Source organism: Diceros bicornis, chromosome 14 (assembly GCF_020826845.1).
Source record: "Diceros bicornis minor isolate mBicDic1 chromosome 14, mDicBic1.mat.cur, whole genome shotgun sequence".
Classification (NCBI taxonomy): domain Eukaryota; kingdom Metazoa; phylum Chordata; class Mammalia; order Perissodactyla; family Rhinocerotidae; genus Diceros; species Diceros bicornis.
The window spans coordinates 63,121,575-63,145,094 of record NC_080753.1 but is presented as its reverse complement, the minus strand read 5'-3'; the positions used below and the strand labels follow the sequence as shown (position 1 = coordinate 63,145,094).

At 45.8% G+C, this 23,520-nt stretch overlaps 2 protein-coding genes across 2 annotated transcripts in view; one reads left to right on the top strand and one right to left on the bottom strand.

The window, feature by feature from the left end:
- BPHL (biphenyl hydrolase like) overlaps window positions 1–17,728 on the top strand; it is a 30,597-nt gene extending 12,869 nt beyond the window's left edge. Inside the window, exons 5-7 of the mRNA XM_058555372.1 lie at window positions 4,914–5,045; window positions 8,371–8,494; window positions 17,364–17,728. Of these exons, the coding sequence (XP_058411355.1) occupies window positions 4,914–5,045; window positions 8,371–8,494; window positions 17,364–17,451 (344 nt within the window). The 3' untranslated portion in view covers window positions 17,452–17,728. The remainder of the gene's footprint in view (window positions 1–4,913; window positions 5,046–8,370; window positions 8,495–17,363) is intronic.
- Window positions 17,729–18,145: 417 nt separating this feature from the next.
- LOC131414186 (tubulin beta-2A chain) lies at window positions 18,146–22,082 on the bottom strand. The gene is made up of 4 exons (XM_058555371.1): window positions 21,974–22,082; window positions 20,576–20,684; window positions 20,129–20,239; window positions 18,146–19,402 (listed from the first exon to the last, which is right to left on the bottom strand). The coding sequence occupies exons 1-4, from the start codon at window positions 22,028–22,030 to the stop codon at window positions 18,342–18,344; spliced, it is 1,338 nt and encodes a 445-aa protein (XP_058411354.1). The 5' UTR covers window positions 22,031–22,082; the 3' UTR covers window positions 18,146–18,341.
- Between the last annotated feature and the right edge of the window lie 1,438 nt (window positions 22,083–23,520).

Below are 23,520 nucleotides of genomic sequence, written 5' to 3'. Positions count from 1 at the left end.
AAAAGAAATAAATCAGTTTCTTTTGGGATACAAATTAGTTCTGTTTTGGATCAGCAAACAGTTTGATTCAAATGGTTATTTTAGAAACTGAACTGTGAAACATAATTATTCTTATTTTTTGGTGGAAATTATGCTTTGGAGTAAAACTGGCTTCCTCTTGAATAAATTAACTAAAAGTCAATATATAAATACATAGAATATTTTTGAGTGCATGTTATATGCCAGCCACTGTTGTTAGCACATTTCATGTCTAACTTATTTACTCTTTATCTTAGAGTGTTGTTATAATTCTCATTTTTCAGATGAGGAAACTAGCACAGAGAGGTTAAGGAACTTGCTCAGGGTCACAGAGCTAGCAAATGCAAGAGCTGGGATTCAGACCCAGTCAGTATGACTTCCAAGGCTGTGTGCCTGACCACAGTGCTTGATATGAACATCTGACATGCCCCAGCTATAGCTGGATTTCCCTGAGCCTTGAGATGTAGGTGTTTTCCGTGGCAGTCTAAAGTCTTGCCCCAGATTTTGCATTCCCATAGATACCTCTCACTCCAAATGCCAGCTTTTGCAGAGTTAATTCATTTGAAGGATCTCTTGCTGTCCCAAGAAGAGGAATTTACATTTTTGCAAGAAAAATATTTTCACACTGAACATTAGCCAGCTTAATTCTTAAAAGGTCTTGGCCTTCCTATCACAGGGGACTTTTCTTATTGTGTGAAATATATAAATTGAAAATATTACATTTGTATTATATGTTATACCATTAATATTAATATAATACTAATAATAAATTAAATATATAAATTAAACATTAAATGTTTAATATAAATATTTTATATCTTATAAATTAAATATATATATTATATTTATATTATATGATATATATTAAATATATTTTAAAAATTTATTTTATCATTGTATAATGTTTTATTTAAATTTATTATTTTATAATTAAATTTTTATTTAATTGTATGACATTTATATATATAATGCAACACACATGACATGTATGAATTGCAACACCTGTGGACCCACCATGGAACGCATGTAGATTGCTCTTGCCACCCTCGCTGTGTCCATGGGCTTCCTCCCCAGTGCACCCCTACCTGCAGCCTGAGTCCTGCTGTCGTCCCTGTGCCTTTTTGAAAACACTTTTGTCACATATGTTTATATTCCTAAACAATTTATAATTTATTTTTGTTTTTGAGCTATACCAAGTGATTTCATACTGTAGATTGTCTTCTATGTCTCATTTTTTCACTGAACATTACATTTCTAAGATTCATTCCTGATACTGCTATCTCATATTCCATTGGGCAAACATGTCACATTTTATTTTCCCTTTCTTTTATCAACGGACAGTAGGTCTATTTCCAGTGTTGCTCTGAACATTTCTGGTACATTCCTCTGGGTCATATGAGCATCAGAGTCTCTCTAGAGCATATGCCCATACGTGAAATTGCTGAGATTTTGTTATGCAAGTATACCACGTTACAAGTGACAGACTGTTTTCTAGCTAAATACATTTTCACTTCCACCAGCAATGTATGAGATTCCTTAACTTACATCCTCAACAAAAACTTGGAATCATCAGACGTCTTAATTCTAGCCAGTCAAATGGGTGTAAAACAGTATCTTGTTGAGGGTCCTAATTTGCATTTTCCTGTTACTGATAAGATTGAGAATCTTTTTATGTGTTTTTGCACCACTGGGGTTTCTTATTCTGTGTTGTACCTATTCATGTCTTTTCATTGATTTAAAATTTTTGTTATATAATATTTGATACATATAGTACAATATGTTTAACAGTTCCTACTTGTGAAGTGTAACAACAGAACAAACACCCCAGGATTCTCATGACTGGAACACTTCCAATATTATTGCAATGTTGTTGATTTGCAGGGCTTTTTGTTTTTTGTTTGCTGATAATCTGATCAGTAACCCCTTGCTGGTTAGTAATTGTGTTAGTAGTTGTATTGAACAGCTTATGCTTTCTTTATGGACAGAACTAATTTTAATGTAAGGAAATGTTACAGTGTTTTCTTTTCTCATTATCTTGGTGAGTTTTATTTGTTTGTTTGTTTTTACATTTACCAACGTGTTTGTCAGTTTCTTTACCCACCTTTTCTTCCTTCATCTAAGATATTCCTTCTAAGATCATTTATCTTTTTCCTGAAGTTATTTATTTATTTTTTTGGTGAGGAAGATTGGCCCTGAGCTAACAGCTGTTGCCAATCCTACTCTTTTGGCTTGAGGAAGATTGTCGCTGAGCTAACGTCTGTTCCAGTCTTCCTCTATTTTGGATGTGGGATCCTGCCACAGGATGGCTTGACGAGCGGTGATAGGTCCGCGTCTGGGATCCAAACCCTCGAACTCCAGGGCCACCAAAGCAGAGCACGCAAACTTAACCACTACGAGACCAGGCTGGCCCCTTCCTGAAGTTATTTTTTAGAAGTTTCTTTAAGGGCAGGTCTGTTAATAGTCAACTCAGTTTTTGTTTTTGTTTTTTTTTTATTTATTTATTTTTTCCCCCAAAGCCCCAGTAGATAGTTGTATGTCATAGCTGCATATCCTTCTAGTTGCTGTATGTGGGACACGGCCTCAGCATGGCCGGAGAAGCCGTGCGTCGGTGCGCGCCCGGGATCTGAACCCGGGCCGCCAGCAGCGGAGCGCGCGCACTTAACCACTAAGCCACGGGGCTGGCCCTCAACTCAGTTTTTATCTAAAAATATCTTTACTTCACTCTCATTCTTGAAAGATCATTTGGCTAAGTACAGAAATATAACTGGAAAATTATTTTCTGTTATTCTGCTGTGTTCTGCCTGCCTTACTTGCTGTTGAGCAGTTCTGTCAGTCTGATTTTTCTTACTTTGAAGTGATGTGTCTTATCTCTCTGTTTTTTTAGAGCTTTTTTTCTTTGATATATTGCTCTTTTACTATTCTAAGTATGGATTTCTTTTTATTTATCCTGTTTGGAATACGTTTGATTTTTGTCCTTGGATTCTTATCTTTTTTCAGTTCTGGAAAATGTTCTCGCCTGTTATTTCTTCAAATGTTGCACCTCCTCCATCTCCTCGTCCTCTCCTTCCTCTGGGACTGGTTGGACTTGTAGACCTTTTCTTTCCGTCTTCCGTGTCTCTCGTTCATCTTCTTGTCTCTCTGTGTAGTGCTTGTTCTGCATAATTTCTTAAGCTTTCTCCTCCAATTTTCTAGGCTTTCCATGAGCTTTATAAAGATTCTGATTGTTTTGTGGTCTCCAATCAGGAGTGAATGTTTGCTTACTCTTAACAGAGGATTTGCATTTGCTGCTCTTGGGAACCACTGGATAATCCCAGGTGGGGGCCAGTGATATCTCAGCTTAATTCAGGAATCTCCGGTTCAGCTCTACCCGCCCACCCAACTAATAGTTACATTTCCTGCAAAGCAAATCGTGCTTTCTGAGTAGCCTCACCACTCTTTGCTCTATTTTCAGGGTTCCCATTCTCTTACACACACGTGCCATATATTGCCATATATATACGTGCCATATATACATATATATATTCACACACATTCATACTCTAGTTTCCATTAATTACTGCAGTTCTAACAATGTAACAAAAATTGTATTTTATGAAAGATCTAGTTGTTCCACTGCAGGAGGACCTTTCAGAGGGTGTGGTCTACTATACAGCCAAAAGTAGAAGTATATACATGGCACTTTTTACTGCCCATCTTCACGACCTCTTGCTAACTCCTCTCCATTTCCCCCTCTTCCTGCTCTCCTTTTTCTTGTTCCCAAATCTCCTCCCCGTCTCGTAATTTTCAGACTTCTTCAGTACACCCCTCTCTGAAGTCTTTTTACTTATGTGCATAGCAGTTCAGCTCTCCTCAGCCTCTGTATTCAACCTTGGACTTCCTTCTGCAGATTTAAACCAGTCAGCAGAAGAAAAGGCAGGCACTGTCTGTAGCAGGATCTACCCTCTTTAGAAGGCAGTTGTAGTTGTAAACAGCATATTTTCCTCCATTCCGTTATTTCTGTTCACCAAGTATATACTGGGTGCCTGCTAGTTGCCTGGCCCTGTCTGGAGTGCCGTATAGGTTACTGCTCAGTGTGAATTCCCACCATTAGTGTCATGTGATCTTTAAGGTGCAGTGTGTAGCAGAAGTGTGGCATTCAAAGCTCTAGATGAGCAATATTTAATATGCTCAGGAGCATTAGAGTCTTTATCTCTGTATGTTTAAAGAAATATGGAAAAGATTGGGAAAAGTAATGGAATGTGTTTATTCATTTTAAAGGTGGTTTTTAGCTGTTATTTCCTTTCCTAATAGTGAATCATCTGCAACATAGTTTGAAGTTAGTAGTTAGCCTTTTACACCCATATTTCTTCAGTAGCAGAAATTAGAATAATTTGTGTGCCTTTCTCAATGTACATAAATGCAATTCAGGAAAAAACCCTTCTTTGGTTAAGTAATGTCACTCTTAACTCAGGTGACCCTAAGTAGGAATGTCTTCCGTTATCTTGTACCTTTAACAGAAGCATGAAATGCAGATCTAGTTTCAGTTGCTTGGTAAGCCTTTATCGTGTGCTTGGTTTGTGCAGGCACCGTCTAGGCCCGGGGCTGCAGTGGGGAACAAGACAAAGCAAAGTCCCTTAGCCTGGAGCTTCTTCCCAGGGGGCGACAGACACTCAGCCCTGGACCTAGACAACACTGCCAAGTAGTGGTGAGTGCTGAGCAGAGCAGGTGGAGGGAGGGTGGTCAGGGATGCCTCCCAACCTGGGTGAAGTGAGGAGGCGGCGGTGTGCAGGCCTGGGGCAAGCACTCCTGCAGGCAGGGCGGCAGACACTGTGGCTCTGAGGCAGACTGTGCTCACCTCTGTGGAATATCTCATTAAAAGGAGCCTAAGCCCACTCTTCTCCACACTTCTCTTTCAGGCATCCGAGATGTTTCTAAATGGAGCGAGAGGACAAGAAAGCCTCTAGAAGCCCTGTATGGGTATGACTACTTTGCCAAAACCTGTGAAAAGTGGGTGGATGGCATAAATCAGTTTAAACATCTCCCAGATGGTAGGTTACGTGAACTGTTTCTCGGCTCCTTTGCTGATCAGAGAGGCTGCCTGAGCCCCCTCCTCGTGTTCCAGAATTGCTCAGGCATTAGTGCGTTCGCCCACTGTCCTGACCACTGGCCCGTGTGTGCACGAGGACACGAGTGAGGGCATACAACACGAGGTCTTGGGTAACAAATCCACCTTCACCCAGAGACAAATTGTGTATAAAGGTTCATATTGTTGAGTCTTTAGTAGCAGACTATTCTTTTTTCCTTCTAAGCCTTCGTGTGTGATGACAAAATAATTCTCCAGAAGCCTCAAAGAGTCTTTATTTTCTAAATTCCAGGATGAGTAATTAGAAAACAAACAAGGTGCAACATAGACCTTATTTTTTCCTTTTTGTACGTTTAGACGTGTTTCTCCACTACATCCTCTGTTAGCAGGACAAAAAGGGAGGTACTTTCTGTCATGACCTTTAGCCTCAGCAGAAATAGTATGAGGAAGAGTGTATTAAGTTCTTTTCCCATCTTCAGAGCTAAGTTATATGACTTTAGCCATAACAGATGTCTCCCTGTCTTTATCTGAAAAATTAACACAAGTTCTAATCAGTAAGAATTGACATCTTTGAGAGAAACTCTGAATTAAAATCTATTTTTATATCACTATTACATTTTTGTAATTGCTGAAAGAATAGAGAGGAGCTAAGATCTAATCCTGGAGCACACTCAGTTACAAACTGGTTGTGATTGAAGGACTAGTTTGAGCTATTAGGTAATCATTTCCAGAATGAATCATCCATCAGAACTTTCACAATGAAAAGGACACTTGGAAATGTTACTTTTTTGGTTTAAGTTCAAAAAGCAAATATATCCTGTTCAAATGCAGTATCCACCCATAGAAACAGGTCCTTGAAATGTGTTTCCCTCAGCTTTTAATATAAAAAATGCCATAAAACAATGTGTGAGGCAGTTCTCCATTGAAGAAGGCAAAGTTGTGAAATGTAAACTTTTATGCTTCTTGAAGAGAGCAGTGGAAAGGTAGGAAGATTCAAAGATAGCAGAATGAAATCAGCAGTTCAAAAACGTGTTCTCTATTCATTAAGATTAAGAACTTCTGCTCTTCAAAAGACACTTTCAAGAGCCACAGACTACGAGAAAATGTTTGCAGAAGACATATCTGATAAAGGACTGTTATCCATATATACAAAATGAACTGTAGGAAAACAAACCACCAGATTAAAAGATGGTCCAAACAACAGTGAGACGCCACTACTCACCTATTAGAAACCCAACAGAGGGTCTGTGGGGCAGTGCAAATGCTCTGTGTGATACCCTAGTGGTAGATACCTGTCATCATACATTTGTCCAAACCTGTAGAATGTACAAAACCAAGAGTGAACCCTAAGGAAAATTATGGACTTTGGGTGATGATGATGTGTCAGTGTAGGCTCATCAATTGTAAAAAGGTACTACTGTGGTGGGGATGTTGATAGTGGGGGAGGCTGTGTCGGGGGGGACTGGGGGTATATGGGAACTCTCTGTACCTTCTGCTCAATTTTGCTGTAAACCTAAAACTCTAAAAATTAAAGTCTATTTAAAAAAAGGGAGGGAAAAATGTCATAGAGGATCTAGCAGTGTATAAATCATCTTACAGTGAGACTGTTATGAACTACTTATCTGCCTTCTGTACTAATTAATTTGACAGGAGCCCTTTTTCATAATTGTACACTAAGTTTATGAGTGCTCACTTTAGCATAGGGATTAATTGCACAGACTTGGAGTCACACAGGTCCAGTGTGATTCTGGCTTTGCCACTCGGCTTGCTATTTAGAATGGATTGGGGCAGAGGCCTTCGCTTCTCTAAACTGCAGTTTCCTGTCTGTGAACTGAAGATACTAACAACTGCCTCATAAAGGCATCATGCGGATTGAATGAGGTTGTATATGTTTAGCTTTGGTTCAGTACCAAGTACAGAGTAAGTGCTTAATAAAAGGTTATTGTTAGTATTTTTTTTTTTTGAGGAAGATTGGCCCTGCACTAACATCTGTTGCCAATCTTCCTCTTTTTTTTTTTCTCCCCAAAGCCCGGGTACATAGTTGTGTATCCTAGTTGTAGAGTTGTAGCTCTTCTGTATGGGATGCCACCTCAGCATGGCTTGATGAGTGGTGAGTAGGTCCGTGCCCAGGATCTGAACCGGCGAACCCTAGGTCCCTGAAGCGGAATGCGCGAGCTTAACCGCTACGCCATGGGCCAGCCTCTATTGTTAGTATTATAAAAGCGCTTGATTTACAAATAATTGTACATACAAAATGAGTTAACACGTATAACTACTGTAAATGTTTTATGAGTATTAAATCATTTGAACAGTTCCTGACTCATAGTGGGCGCTCTGTCATAGTGGACGGGAGAGGGAAGCTTCAGAGACCTAGAGAAGTATTTCCCTGGTCAACGCATCACCTTCTCATGTAGCAGACAGTGACCCCCAACTGAAGAGGAGGGCAGAGGCCAGGTGCCTGGCTGGGGCCCCTTTCTCAGAGCTACAGCGCTGTCTCCTTGACACAGGCCAAGGAAGGGGGAGGAGGAGGAGAAGGAAGGAGCTCGCTTAATGGAGAACCTGCTGGGTGCCAGGAACCTTAGCTAGGGCATCTCTTTTTAGCCTCATGGCCACTCCAGGGAACTGTGATTATTCCTTTTGGACCGAGGAGGAGGCCTGAAGCTCACAGTGGTTAAGGAAGCACCAAGACTTCAAGGCAGGAGATGGTAGGACAGGAACTGGAGCCCAGGTTGTATCAGATTTGTCTTAGAAATGTTGTGATAAAGGGGGGTGAGGGCCTTATAATCTCTCAAAAGTGTGGTGGAGGCAGGAGGGTGAAGAGAAGCTTATTTACCGTGTGTAAATTGTGACTTCATTGTGAGCTCTATAAGCTTTGAGGACTAGCTGGGGCCCCAAGGGCCGTTTACGTCTTTATTTCATGGGAAAAGCTGTTCAGAAGCCAAGCATCTGCCATCATTTTGCAAACTGGAAACTGCCTCTGTATTGTAAAGAATTGTGGGGTTTTGTTTGTTTTTTCTATTTTACGTGAATTATGAATTTAAATCAGGAAAAACTGCTTGTTTACTAGTAGAGCTTTAAAAGAAAAAAACAGCAGAGAAATGGAAAAGGAAACCCAAAGAATGTTAGAGCTGGAAGCCCCCTCAGACCCCAACTAATCTAAACCACTTCTTTTACAGACGGACGCTGAGGTCCACAGAGAGGCGTGACTCATCGCGCCCTCGGCCTCTTCTCCTCCTCATCTTGCAGGGTGGGCACATTAAAGCAGGTTCTCCGTGCTCTTTGTCTTTCAGGTAATATCTGTCGGCACCTGCTGCCCCTGGTTCAGTGCCCCACCCTAATTGTGCACGGGGAAAAGGATCCCCTGGTCCCACGATTCCACGCTGACTTTATACACAAACACGTGAGAGGGTCGAGGTAAGTCCAGTGTCCGCTCCAGCACCCTGGACCTCAAGGCTTTGGAGGTAAATGGGAGAAGCTTTATAAGGGAGAGAAACATGAAGGCTGGAGTTCTTTACGGTGTACCCCCGCCCCATTTTGCCTATGTCAATAAATAGCACTGCTGTATTTAAGGTACTAGCAAAATACGTAGCACAAGGAGCCCTGATTTGTGGGTAACCAATAATCGGGAGGAAAGAAATCTTCAGAAAAATATCTCTTATCGTTGCTGTGAAGGCAAAGGTGCTAATAGGCACCAAGTTCTGTAACACTGGTGACGGTTTAGATTTATAGGGATCACTGTTAACTAAACAATGTTATATAATTCGGGAATTTTCAGATTAGTTTGTCATAAAAGCACTACGTACCCAGTGAAGAAAATTTGCAAAAGAAGAAAATTGCCCATTGCTTGCCACCCATTTCAATACTTTTGTTAATAGCATTTTTTATTTCTCCTTTCTAATATTTTTTAACATAAATATAATCATAGTCTATATTCAACTCTGCTGCTTTTTTTCCACTTAAAATTATGTTGTAAACTTTTCATGTTATTTCAGCCTTAAACATGTACACACCAGATGAGAAACCTGTTATTCAGAATCACAAAATAGCAACATATACCAAGCCATGTTGGTGGCCTACTTGATTAAATAGCAGATACACATTCCTTGTTCTTTGCATTCTTGTTTCTGCCAACCAGCCTTGGACATTGGAGAACCTTATAAGACATGTCAGCAGAAATTCTGTTCTTCAGTCCCATACATTTTTGTATAGAATAGAAAGTTGTATGTTAAATACTTTAGCTGACACAGGAGCTAGGTTTTGCTGGTATTTATATCAAGACGAAAATTCAAAGTTGAATAAATTCAGTATTTCCTTCATATGCAATGGGTGCATATCCTGAAGAAGAAAATGAGGTGTGACCAGGAGATAGTGGCCTGATTTTTTTTTTAACAAACATACTGGAAAATAAACATCCAAGTGAGCCTTGACCTCTTCAGAGACTATATATTAATTCCAGGGATGCTATCATTACTCAGGACATCTGGAATTCTATGATTCTTTTGAAATTGGCTTTATTAGCAACTTAAGAAAACCCTCTCTCCCTCTCCCCTTCCCTCCTTCTCGCTTCCTCCTTTCCTCTTTTGCCTCCGTGAGCCAATTTCTGATGCCTACTTTGGGCCAGCACTGCCCTGCATGGTTAGTAGTGGTTCCCTGTCCTGAGAGCTCCCGCAATGCAGCGGGGAAAGCAGACGCAGACACAGTTCCACTACTTCCTAATCATACTATCCCATGACACATTTTAACAGATTTCTCAGAAAATCTTTAAATGTGGGGGACATGCTTCTTATTCTACAATAAAATATAATTACTGTAAACCTGTATGATTTCTATATCCATATGACATTTTATATTTTAAAAGGCATACTTCACAACAAACTTATGAAAAAATATTGTCCCCAATTTACAGATGAGAAAAATCAAAGCAGAGAGATGTTAAGTAATCTTCCAAGGTTGTATAGCTAGTACATGACAAACCTGAGATGTTTTTCCTCCTAATATACTGCTTTTCCCAAGCAGCACAGCTGCCTTTCATCAACATACTCTTGTTTTAATGTGATGGTAAGAGGCCTGGATTATATACTAGCTGACCTGGTTAATTGTCTTCTAGCTTCAGAAATGACACGCTTTTGCACACTGATGCTCTTGGTAAATGCAGTGTGTTTCCTTAGCAAGCCAGGTTCAATAAAAATCAGTTTGCGAGAAAGTTTAATTTAGGAATTCTGTTCCAAACCCATATCCTAGCAACAGAATACATCAATATGGGAGAAATATACTCCCTCACCATTCAGATGTTAATTGTTCCAGTAGACTATTTTATGGAAGATCGTTTTCTTAGAGCAATATTCTTTGGAACAAATGAGTTGAAGGTAAAGTGTTATCAGCAATGATTGTCTAAAACTGGCTTACATTTTATACCTACTGCCTTCTTCTGTTAAAACAGCCCTTTATGTTGGGCATGAACCTACCTAGAACACAGGTGGTTTATTTTTTACCCCACAAAAGGAAGGTGGATTCCTTGAGCACCAAAGTCCTACTGTGATTTTGCACACTAGGCCACTTGACAACAGGAAAGCGACTCAGAGTGTAGCAAGCTTCCAGTGAACTTGATATTTCATTACCTAGCCGGGTACATTTATAATTCAACTTAAAGACACAGTCTATCCCTTCAAAGATTTTACCAGCAAATAGATACCATGTATGAAACATATGCCTTTCTGAAGGGTGGGGTTGTTCAGCAGGCCTGCTGCTTCTAGCTTATGTTAATTTGTCTCTCTTTTCTCTCTCTGTGGGAGAAGGTGATAGAATCTCTTGGAAGCAAAGAAGCCTTTGAGATCACTCAAGTTCAGTGGTTTTAAAATGTTTTTAGGCAGTTGAACCCTTCCTCCTAACAAACCCCTATGCAGAAGCCCAAGATAAAAAACATAAAATAATGGGCCGGCCCCGTGGCTTAGCGGTTAAGTGCGCGCGCTCCGCTACTGGCGGCCTGGGTTGGGATCCCGGGCGCGCACCGAGGCACCACTTCTCCCGCCATGCTGAGGCCGCGTCCCACATACAGCAACTAGAAGGATGTACAACTGTGACATACAACTATCTACTGGGGCTTTGGGGAAGACCAAAAAAAAAAAAAAAAAATAAGAGCTGCACTGATTACAGCAGGGATGGGAGCAGACCCTCCCCCGTGCATCCCCTGCTTGTCCAGCCCTCCCTCCAAGACTGAAAAGCACTGATGTCGCTCACCTCCTGCCTGGCTAGCCAGCTTCTGCTTGAGCGTCTCCTGTTCCAGACTTGCATCACCCATGAGGCCAGCCCCACCTCGTTTTCAGAGAATTTGCACTGAGCAGAGGTTGGCACCCAGCAGACCCTGTGGGGTCGGGGAGGCCGGGCCCCAGGAGGCCGTGGGACTGAGCCAGCTCACAAGAGGATGTGACTACACAGCTAGTTGAGCCGCATGTGTGCTCACTCTGTATATAGTCTGCTAGGGCGGCTGTAACAAATACCACCGATGGGGGGCTTAAATAATAGAAACTTATTTTCTCACATTTCTGGAGATAAGAAGACCAAGATGAAGGTGTTGGCAGGCCTGATTTCTTCTGAGGCCTCTTTCCTTGGCTTGTAGATGGTCATCTTCTCCCTTTGTCCTCACGTGGTCATCCCTCTGTGTGTCTGTGTCGTAATCCCCTTTTCTCATAAGGACACCAGTCATATTGGATTAGGGCTCACCCATATGACCTCATTTTAGCTTAATTACCTCTTTAAAGACCTTTCATCCAAATGAGGTCACACTCTGAGGTACTAGGGGTTAGGACTTCAACATACAAATTTTGGGGGGACATGATTCAGCCCATAACAGTATGTTTCTGAGGAGGTACTCAGATCTCAGGAGTTGGAGGCCCAGCAGAGGTCAGGATCTGGGTTTCAGACCCAGCTGCAAATGACTAGCACCTTGCCTGGAATCCCTTTCCATCCCTCACCCCCTTCCTCTGCCTGGTCAAGTGTGCTCATCCTGCAGGTGGCAACTCAGATGTTCCCTCCTCCTCCAATTACTCATCTGTCTAAGGCCATGCAGCTCCTTATTTATACCTTGTTAACAGCTGTTAGCGTGTGAATTTAATTTTCCTCCTGTTGAGCATGCCGACACCTATCCCAGGGTGTTGCAGGAAAGAGAATGTGAGAGCAACAGAGGCACACGGGTCGGGTCTCTGTGATGGGCAGGGGTCATTGACTGGTGACTCAGGCCCAGAAAGTGTGGTGCGGACTCCAACTGCATGTCTTGGCGCCAGGGCCAGAGAGCACACTGGGTGGGAAAGAACAAGGGGTAAAGTCCATCTGTGCAGAGAGTTGGCGCCTTGGGATCATTGTCAGCTAAAGGGGAGAGGTGGGAAATGGAGTCTTGCCTGGCTGGAGACCAGAATCCATATTTTGGGTTCCTGAGCAACATCCATAGTGTTGGTGGTGAAGAGCACCGGCAGGGATTCAGACGGACCCGAGTTTGAGTGCTGGCTCTGTCACTAACTGACCTTAAGCAGTGCACTTATATTTCTGTACCTCTGTTACTTTGTGTGTAAAATGGGGATGATAATACCTATCATCTCAAGATATTTTTGGCGGTAAATGAATGAGGACGTATGTGTACATTTAAAACTTCATAAGAGCTCAGCACACGGTAGCTGCCTTGTGTGGATGGAATGCTGGTGTGGGTGTAGGTGATCAGGGGCCCAGGACACAGCTAGGGTGTAGCTTGAGAGTAGGTCAGAGGCACGTTGCCCTCTGTCTCAACTTTCAACAGTACACACACACACACAAACACACGCATATATAGAGAGAGAGTCTGATACTATAAGGAGTAAGGCATTGGCTTGTGCGATTACAGAGGCTGAGAAGTCCAAGATCTGCAGTTGGCGAGCTGGAGACCCAGGAGAGCTGACGGCATAGTTCCATTCTGGCTCTGCAGGTCTGAGAACCAGAAAGAATTGATGTTTCAGTTTGAGCCTGAAGGCAGGAAAAAGCCCATGTCCCAGTTGAAAGGCAGTCAAGGGGAGGAATTCTCTCCTACTCAGGGGAGCAGGTCTTTCTGTTCTGTTCAGGCCTTCAGCTGACTGGAAGAGGCCCACCCGCAGTAGGGAGGGCAGTCTGCTTTACTCAGTCTACTCAATTAAATGTTAATCTCACCCAAAAACATGCTCACAGAAACACTTAGGGTAATGTTTGACCAAATGTCTGGGCACCTCTGGCCTAGTCAGGTTGACACATAAAACCACCCATCACAATGGGGAGGGCACAGGCATGGCCTGCTCTCCTCATGGCTGTGGCCTTGTGGTCTGGCAGTGAGGGGCGTGCCTGGGCTGTCCAGGTCGTGGCCTAGATGCTGTCCTCTGTCTGAACCACAGAGGGAGGAAGGCCTCTCTCTGCAGCTTCCTGGGCTTTTCACATGTGGCCACCAGAGGTAAGATGGCCCCAGACCTCCACGGCAGGCCCAGGAGCCGCACCACATGCAGGAGTGAAGTGAATTGACCTAGTGAAAAAGACTGGTGCTGTGACAGAGGTTCCTTTTCAGCCCTGTAGAGAAGGGAGCCAGGTTCCAGGGTGTCGGTGGACACTAAAGGAGGGCCGGCTGCCCCAGCTTCCTCTTCTAGACCGCCTCCAGCCTCAAGGGGCATGTGCGCTCCCCTCTCCTAGCTGCCCCAGGTGACTTTCCCTACCTCTCCCATGCCCTCCTCCTCCAGGTACTGCTTCTAGTTCCTCATCTCTAACTGCCTGCTGTGGTGGTTGAAGGGACTGCAGCAGCTCAAGACCCCCTGATGGTCGAGTTACAGGACTAACTCCAGGTGGTATTGGACTAGTCCTTCCAAAGCTGAGTCCTTTGTATTTCAGAGAGAGTTGGTCTCATCCTTTCCAGAAAAATCTTGCCCATGAAATTTTCTAATGTAAAATCTCTCTTAAGGTAAGAATCTTCCAATTGGAGTTGACTGTGTTAGCCAATAAATGTAAATAAATTGTGCTCCCACATTGGAGCATTTCCTTAATATGCTGTACATAATTAGAACCTTCGTAGGGACTTTTACACATTGTAAAGTGCAGTATAAATAGAATAATAAAATGATAGCAAACATTTATTAAGTGCTTACTATATGCCCAAAGACCCCATGCTGTTTACCTCATATGCAGTATCTCATTTCATGTTCTGAATATAATGTGGGGTACATACTATTACTATCTACATTTTCCAGATGAGGAATTGTGGCTTAGGGAGATGATACAACTTAGTATAGGTCCGGTGCTGGTTAAACCAGACATCTCTTGACCCCATCAAGTCCCTGCCTTTAACTCTGATATCATCTCCAGTTACATTCAGCTGTGACCAGAAGAAAGCTTCCAGTGCAGTCAGAAGGCCCTGACGAGGTGCCTGTAGTCCCAGCAAGTTTGGCAAGGCTTTCTTCTCCACGCGCTTGTTAAAAGCACCCATCTTGCAGACCCCGACAGCCAAGAAGGAGTCCACTCCAAGCTGTAGCATTACCGAAAAGCAGCCTCTGAGGCAGTTTCCTTCTAATGCTTGAGACATGGTTCATTTGAGAAAAGGAACTTCTGGGTGAGAGATCTGCTCCCCCGGTTCCCAATTGCCTCATCAGCTCTCAGGCTGAGCGGAGAGAAGGTGCAGCTTCTGGGGCCATGTACCGCCCCCCCAACCCCCGGCTTTTCCAGCTTGAAGGATATTGTGGCCTACCAATCCATCATTACATTTTTCTTAGATGGGGCTTTCTAGAAGGAGCAGAGAATAAAGAATTAAAAAAGGGCTGTTTTGGGCAACCAGGCTTGGTGGCCTCAGAAGGATGCCTGAAGGGGACAGGCCTCTCTGTTAGCCACACTGCTGTCAGTTCCATCATGGAAGATCCCAGTACACAGAGCCAGCAGCCTACTGTGGTTTTCAATTAGAACGAAAATGCTCACAGACTTCATAAATAATTGAGATTTTTATCACATCCAAAGTGAAGTAAAAATGCTACAGCACATTACTTACGGCCTCGTTCCTGTCTGTAGCTCTCAGCTCAGGGAAAGCTACAGAGGTTAAACTGAGGAAGGAAAGGTAACATCGTGGAGCCAGCATTTCTCCTCACCACCTCGCCCATAAAGAGCATCCTAGAAGGAGTGAATTAAGCAGAGGCAAAGTGACCACTGAATTTACACTGTGAGATTAGACATTTTAATTCCTCAAAAGATCTAGAACCACATCTCTTTTTCTAAAGGTGCCACACGAAACAAGGAACCTGCCCCAGCAAATAGAAACTTGTGTTTAGCCTCTCGGGGGCCCCTTCATTTCCGGTTGAGCCATGTTTTTGGCAGTGGGGGGCTTTCTACTAATTTTCCTGGAACATGGGATTGAAAACCACTCTCTATGGAGCATGTGATTAGATTCTTTTGTTATTTGGGTGAGAATCTAGGTCAGTAGTAGAGCTGCTGCATTGCCTTGACAGCTATGTGTCTGTCTAGTGTGGTACCGTTCCCGAGAGGAACACACAATAGGTTTTAAGTACAGTGAATCCTGTGTCAGACCTAAAGGAGGAGGGTGTACTAAGGACCTTGAAATGACCCCCAAAAGGTATCAAGGAGAAGAGCAATTTCTTCGTGCCGTTATCCACCTGTCTGTCCCTCCATCTGTCTATCCAGAGTCCTGTGCAGTTCTGAATGTAGATGCCACAGAACCGGTCTCCCATATTTTTAATGAAGGAGACCTAGTTTTTATTTCCCTAAGGACTAGAGATTACTATAGGAAGAGTGCAGATAGCACTGAGGCTAAGAAGAGGGAATTCACAGCTGGTGTCTCTCCTTCCTTACCTACAAATCTGAGCAAATCGTAGAAGTGGGGTAGGAACGTGATAACCATCTTGGCTGTCCACAAAGGAGGACCTCCAGGTTTGGCAGGCTGGGGTCACTGCTTCAGAATCCAGCTTAGGCAGGTTAGGGGATGCAACTTGGCCTAGGCATGCCTTCTATGACTTTTCAGCGTTCTTGGCAGTTGGTTCTCTTATGTCGCCTAAACACAGAGGCCTCAAGCATCCCTGCAAGCCCCATTCCTTGTGTAGGGCAACTGGGATACCATCTCTGGCATCGGTGCAGCTCGTCCTTCTTTTCTGAACAGCATTAAAATTGAATTTGGAATGTTCTAGTTATTAATGGCATTATTAACTTTCCCACGGGTCTCGGAAAGATGCCGACCATATATCCTCCTTTCAAGTAGATCCTCTCGTGCCCCCTCCCCACCCCTCATGTGGCTGAGTTGCATGAGGCCTGACATCACCCAAGGACCACTCTCTCCCAGCCCCTTTCCTCACAGATCCTCCCAGTGCTCACTGAGGCTCTCAGAGTTCTCGGCCCCAGGTATGGGAAGATCAGGGAATCAGGCAACGCGGTAACTGGCATTTAGGTAATGCATTTTGCCCCAATATAGTCCTTTTAATGTCCAATTGCCATTGTAGACAGAACAGCTCTAACTTACACTTATATGCTAGCTTTAAAACTTTTATTATTTCTGCACTTTTCTAGCTGATAAAATGTACAACTCAGAGAAGGCTGCCTTCATTAAGGAAATTGCAACCAGCCACGTTTCACCAAAACCCTATTAAAGGAAGAACTGCCTCACGAGGACAGTGAGGTTTGCCACAAGAGACATGCGGTGGGGGCAGCTGCAAACGAAGGGTCGCTGATGCTGGCTCCTGCCGCCCTCACGGTCCTGAGCAACACTTACTTGCCCTTAGGTGCCTGGTATTCACACTTATTCAATTCTCCAAAAATGAGTGATTTGGAACCTTGAACAACAGGCTGGTGGTGGCTGTGAATTCTGATTTGGCTTTTCCCACTACCTAGATGCCCCAAGCAGCTCACCTGTTCCAATCCAGTGGATTCTGGACATTTTGTATCTTTATCGTCTTCCCAACCTTCTCTCTTAAATTCAACCTTATTAAAATGCATTTTTTTTTTTTTAGGTAACCACCAAATCACATCCCCCACTCTCAGTCAGGGTCACAGGCAAACCATTTGTTACCTGGTACAATTCCAAATAGAATGTGTGGGCTCTGTTACTGTGAAGCCAACCTCCAGGTTAGTCATGAACTCCGAGAGGCTTTCACTCTAGTCTACACTCAGGGAAAGTTTACACTATGTACCTTACATTGTCTCCCCAGTGGTAGTCATGAAAAAACGTGAGTTTTTCACTTTAGATTTTCAGGAAATGTGAGGGAGGGTAAGAGGTTTTCAGTGGTGTGCCATTAATCGTGAGCTTTTGCTTTAGGTTGCATCTGATGCCAGAAGGCAAGCACAACCTGCATTTACGTTTTGCCAATGAATTCAACAAGTTAGCAGAAGACTTCCTACACTGAAGACGTCCTTGAGAGCAGGGACCTGCTGATTCCTTGCCCTGCCACTGCCTTTGAAACCAACCCACCCGTGTCACACCTCATCTCACCTGCCTACCCCGGCTTTCTGCACCTCCCCACAAACCTGCTCCTGATCCAGCATGAATAATGACAGTGAAAACATCCTCTAGCTTTAATAGCTACAAAAATTTAATGTTTTTAACATTAAGTTGTGAATTTCTACCATTGTCATAAAAAATAAATTTGTATTAGTTTTACTTTCAAATCTTTGGTGAAGTATTTGTAGTGTTCATGACTGCTACTTTAGGACACAGAATTTATGCTGTACCTTTTATCTGAGAGGTCTTTTTATTTGTATTTATCACATTGTTGAAAGAGAAGTAGAGAGGCAGAAGAAAGTCCTTTCTTAGGGTCCTCGGTTTTACATTTTCACAAGAATTGCTGGAACTTCAGCAAATAAGGGAGGAAGGTATGCTTTGTCCTCAAATCCCTCTTCACTCCTGGACTCGTTTACTGGATTCCTTTACTTTAATACTTTGGGCCACTGAAGATGAAAAAATATGATTTTTTATCCGTCTTTACTAAAAGAGTAGAAAGGCAATTAAAAACATTAAATTAGAAATCCTTTTTTGTTAAAATTACTAAACCAGGAAACATATTTAAGAAGCAATTAATGAAAGAATAAAGAGACCACAAGGTTTTGGACACATGCTTTTTTATTAGTATAGATAGCTTAGACAATACTGTAATTCTTAGAGGAGTTCCACATTATTACATCAACAGTGTGAATTTCTGACAAGGGCAAAACTGAGCACCATAGTATACAAATAGAAAGACCATGCGTGATTGAGGACAACAGAAGTTCACTAAGGATGCACGAAACATCTGAGTTCTTAAGCCTCATCCTCGCCCTCCTCCTCCTCGAACTCCCCTTGTTCGTCGGCCGTGGCGTCCTGGTACTGCTGGTACTCGGACACCAGGTCGTTCATGTTGCTCTCGGCCTCGGTGAACTCCATCTCGTCCATGCCCTCGCCCGTGTACCAGTGCAGGAAGGCCTTGCGCCGGAACATGGCCGTGAACTGCTCCGAGATGCGCTTGAACAGCTCCTGGATGGCCGTGCTGTTGCCGATGAAGGTGGCGGACATCTTGAGGCCTCGCGGCGGGATGTCGCACACGGCGGTCTTCACGTTGTTGGGGATCCACTCCACGAAGTAGCTGCTGTTCTTGTTCTGCACGTTGAGCATCTGCTCGTCCACCTCCTTCATGGACATGCGGCCTCGGAAGATGGCAGCCACCGTCAGGTAGCGGCCGTGGCGGGGGTCGCAGGCGGCCATCATGTTCTTGGAGTCGAACATCTGCTGGGTGAGCTCGGGCACCGTCAGGGCGCGGTACTGCTGGCTGCCCCGGCTGGTCAGGGGGGCGAAGCCGGGCATGAAGAAGTGCAGGCGGGGGAAGGGCACCATGTTCACGGCCAGCTTGCGCAGGTCTGCGTTCAGCTGGCCCGGGAAGCGCAGGCAGGTGGTGACCCCGCTCATGGTGGCCGACACCAGGTGGTTGAGGTCTCCGTACGTGGGCGTGGTGAGTTTCAGGGTGCGGAAGCAGATGTCATACAGGGCCTCGTTGTCTATGGAGTAGGTCTCGTCTGTGTTTTCCACCAGCTGGTGCACGGAGAGGGTGGCGTTGTAGGGCTCGACCACCGTGTCTGACACCTTGGGCGAGGGCATCACGCTGAAGGTGTTCATGATGCGGTCGGGGTACTCCTCCCGGATCTTGCTGATGAGCAGCGTGCCCATCCCAGACCCCGTGCCACCCCCCAGCGAGTGGGTCAGCTGGAAGCCCTGCAGACAGTCACAGCTTTCTGACTCCTTCCTCACCACGTCCAGGACCGAGTCCACCAGTTCGGCTCCCTCTGTGTAGTGGCCCTTGGCCCAGTTGTTTCCAGCACCACTCTGGCCTGCCACAAGGAAAGGAGACATTAGATGCTACACCATAAGCAACTCCTAATTCTGTCATTTTAACTCTGGAGTAGTCTAGAGTTGCAGACTCTTCTCTCTTAGATACCCTTTTTTACCTATAGAAAAATTTTCTATATATCATTGACCCTCAAAAATACTGGGGATCATAATAAAATAAAAGTTTAGTTCATATGAGGTTACTAAATGATTACTAGATGATGGTTTAACAAAATCCAAACGGCTTTAAAATTAAGAAGAGAGAATCTTCTGTAAATATTTAAATTAGGAACAGCTAACAGGCAGGGGCAAAGGCACAGTACGATCAGAGGACAAGTCAGCTGTCTTGGCTTCTGGTCAAAATCTGGACCTTTGGCCTTTGCTTCTTGAACTGGTTCCCTGTTGTCTCTGGTCCTCTGAAATCACCAGTAGTCTATTAACGCCTGTTTGAAGCCTTGTCATTGCTCTTCATTCTTTGCCCTTCAGAGGCTGCTCTGCAGCGGGAGGGCTACGGCAGCTCTCTGCAGGCTGACACTGTTCTTTGAGCTGTCCAGAGAGTGACCAGAGAAGTGACCGCCCGTGAACTGGGTGGAATGAGGCCAGGCCTCGGGGCTGTCTGCGGACACACAGTCTCTACCTCGGCATTCAGCACTCAGAACTGTGATTTCCACAGTGTTCAGGAGGAAGGAGACTCATTGAGCCAGTTCCCACTGATCGTGACTACATACCGAACACAAAGTTGTCTGGCCTGAAGATCTGGCCGAATGGTCCAGACCTGACTGAGTCCATGGTGCCCGGCTCCAGATCCACCAGGATGGCCCGAGGTACGTATTTGTTACCTGTGGAGGACAAGGGCAGGACTTAGACCTGCAGTTGCAAAGGGCTCACGTTCAAGGCCATGCTCTCTGTGACTTTGACAGCAGAATTCACTAGAGAAGATTCCAGCATCTGAGACAAAAGGGAGAGAATAGGGGAGCTTTTCTGCTTTGAAAAAAGAAGAGATACTGAGCATGCTTAGTCATGGCAAACACGCAGGAGTCTTAAGGAACTATAAAGTGGTTTTCTTTAGCAGTTGACATTTAAAACGAACACAAGAAGCATTTGTTTGTCATTTGTGTGTTCTGCCACAGCATGAAAGGCAAGGTAGATCGAGAAAAAAACATTCAAATAATCACCAGCGGCTTCATTGTAGTACACGTTGATTCTCTCCAGCTGCAAGTCACTGTCTCCATGGTAACTGCCAGTGGGGTCGATCCCGTGCTCATCACTGATGACCTCCCAAAACTGGAAATGAAAAGAAAGAATCACATAATGTCCTGGCACTCTAAATGTCAGGAAGGAGGGCCCTTTTCTTCCTCTCATGTCTTCAGAACAGCAGTCACTGTGGTCAGACAGTTAAGGAGTCTTGGACTAACCCAATAGCTGCACTCCCCCAGTCCTCCAGCACCTGCTGCCGAGGGGCTTGGAAATCCGCAGAGCATCAGCCATCTTATGGAGACAGGCTGAAAAGCTGGGAGGGGCACTGCAGGAGAAGGGTGGGCACAGCAGATGCCCTTCCAGGGAAAGCCGTGGATCCTGGGGAGGCTGTCACCCCCAGGCAGGGCTGAAGGTCGCAGCATTCCAGCTGATGGATGGGTCCAGGCAGGTCTGAGGACCAGCTGGACCCCACCCTGTGGCTTCCTCCAGGGATCAATGTTTCCTGGCACAAACTCCACCCCGCCCTCCAAGCAGCACAGTTTTATGCCACTGACGTCCATGCTGGCCTCTGGCCACTGACCACAGCAGGGGAATGGGTGGGGAAGGGCGTGCAGGAGCCTGGGATCACGACTGGGGGGCAGTGGATGGAGCTGGCCATGGTGAGGGCGCAGGCTCCATTGTGAATTGGCAGCGGGAGAGGGGGCGGGAAGGTTGGGGTGGGCAATATGGCGGTTCTGAAAGAGACCACGTCCTTGTCCAGGCGCCCGCCCACACCCATGCACCATGCCTGCTCCTGCCTCGCCCATTGCGGTCGGTAATCACAGCCCCGACGTGGTCACCTGCCACCTGGCGACAGGAGGCCAGACTCTGACACTGGATATCATCGCGTCTAGATGGTGCTCATCTAGATGGGAAATTATCTAACATCCTCGTCTTTGTAAACCAACGAGACGCCTCCATAACATCTGTTACCCAATGACACTGCATTTTTTTCATTCAAACTATAGACAAAAATATACAAATTAAATTCCACAAGAAGCCACTGGATTAATATCACCACAGTCCCTGTCCATATTTCAGAGACTAATATACCCACGCAAATGCCGACTACGTCCCGCATAAGGGCGGTGTCCGAAGGAAATTTCAAAGGGCCTTCATTAAAAGCACACACAGCTGCGGCGCCGCGCGCATCGTGGCAGGTTGCGCGGCTTCCTGGGCCCCGCCCGGCGGCCGCGCCAAGAATGTGCCACCGGGCAAGCGGGACGCCGCCCCCTCCCTCCGGCCCTGGCCTGCGCCCTCGGGACCCGCTGCCCAGGCCGTGGCCCGCACCTTCGGGGCCCGTCACCCGTCCCCGAGCCTCCCGGCTGCGCGCCCACCTTGGCGCCGATCTGGTTGCCGCACTGGCCCGCCTGGATGTGCACGATCTCGCGCATGGTGCCGGCTGCGGAGCGGTGGAGGCGCTGGCCCTCGAGCTGTGCGTGCGGCGCGGACCAGCAGACTCAAGAGCGCAGAGACCTGAAGTCGCCCCCCAGCTCCGCCTTTTATACGGCGGGACCCGCCCCCCCCCCCCACCCCCGCCGGCCCGCAGTGACGTAATGGCGGGCGGGGCTGCGGGGGGCGGCGCGGCGGGACTGCGGCACCGCGAGGGGGAGCTGGGGCGCGGTGCGAGGTGTGGGGGTGCTGCGGCCCTTCGCCGCGCCGCCTGGGTCCGGGGAGCGCGCCCAGCCCCGCCGTCCACGGGCGGCCAGGGCGGTCTCGGGCTCGGGCTCAGCCAGCGCCGTCTCCCGCAACCCTGGGCACGGCCCCACCCCTGCACTGGGTCAGTCGGTCCACTCTGGATCCCCGAAAAGGGCTGGAGCCCTGGGTGCTGGCACCGGGGCAGGGCGAGAGGCGTCGCATACCCTTTTGGAGTAGGGAGCCCGGAATTTTACGTGGAGTCCACAGCTGCTTGCTAAGGGTTTCTGCATCCTGGGCACAGTCCTGGACTCCGGGCCTCGTTCCCGTTCTGTTCGGGGTGGGAATTCGCGGGGAGTATAAACGCCGGGAGGAGTGCAGGGTGGGGAGGAGTGCAGGGTGGGGAGGAGTGGGGGTCCCCGGTGATAGCTGCTGGGCAGCTGTCTTCAAGGAAAGCAAGGATGCAGGGTGGGCGGCCTTCGCTTCTACATGTGAGGAAGATGGTCGGTTTGGGAGGAGCTGGGAAAAGGGACTCGGTGCGGGATTTGTCTCCTGTCTGCTTTGGGTCTTGCGTCCTTGTAAAGGCCACTTAAATGTGGAAAATTCTGGATGCGCGCGTGTGTCAGCAGAGAGGGAATAGAACAGCCGCGTGTCGGCCCCTGTAGGTGTGCCTTCCATGCGTTATGTCAGCTAATCCCGGCAGCAGCCTTGTGGAGCTGCGCAGTCCGCTTCAGAGGCCACCAGCCACGTGCGGCTCCTGGACGCCTGAAACGTGGGTAGTCTGAATTGAGATGTGCTTTCGTGTAAAATACTCATCGGATTTCGTGGACTCAGTAAGTTAAAAGAATGTAAAATATTCCATTAGTCCTAATTTTTTTTTTTTTGAGGAGGATCAGCCCTGAGCTAACATCTATTGCTAATCCTCCTCCTTTTTTTCCCTCTTTTCTTCCCAAAGCCCCAGTAGATAGTTGTCTGTCATAGCTGCACATCCCTCTAGTTGCTGTATGTGGGACTCGGCCTCAGCATGGCCGGAGAAGCGGTGCGTCGGTGCGTGCCCGGGATCCGAACCAGGACTGCCAGTAGCGGAGCACGCACTTAACGCTAAGCCACCAGGCTGGCCCCAGTACTAATTTTTTATATTGATTACATATCAAAATAATATTTTGGATATAATTTTGAAATTAATTTCACTTGTTTCTGTTAACTTTTTAAAATGCCTACTAGACTAGTAGTGACTACTAGAAAATTT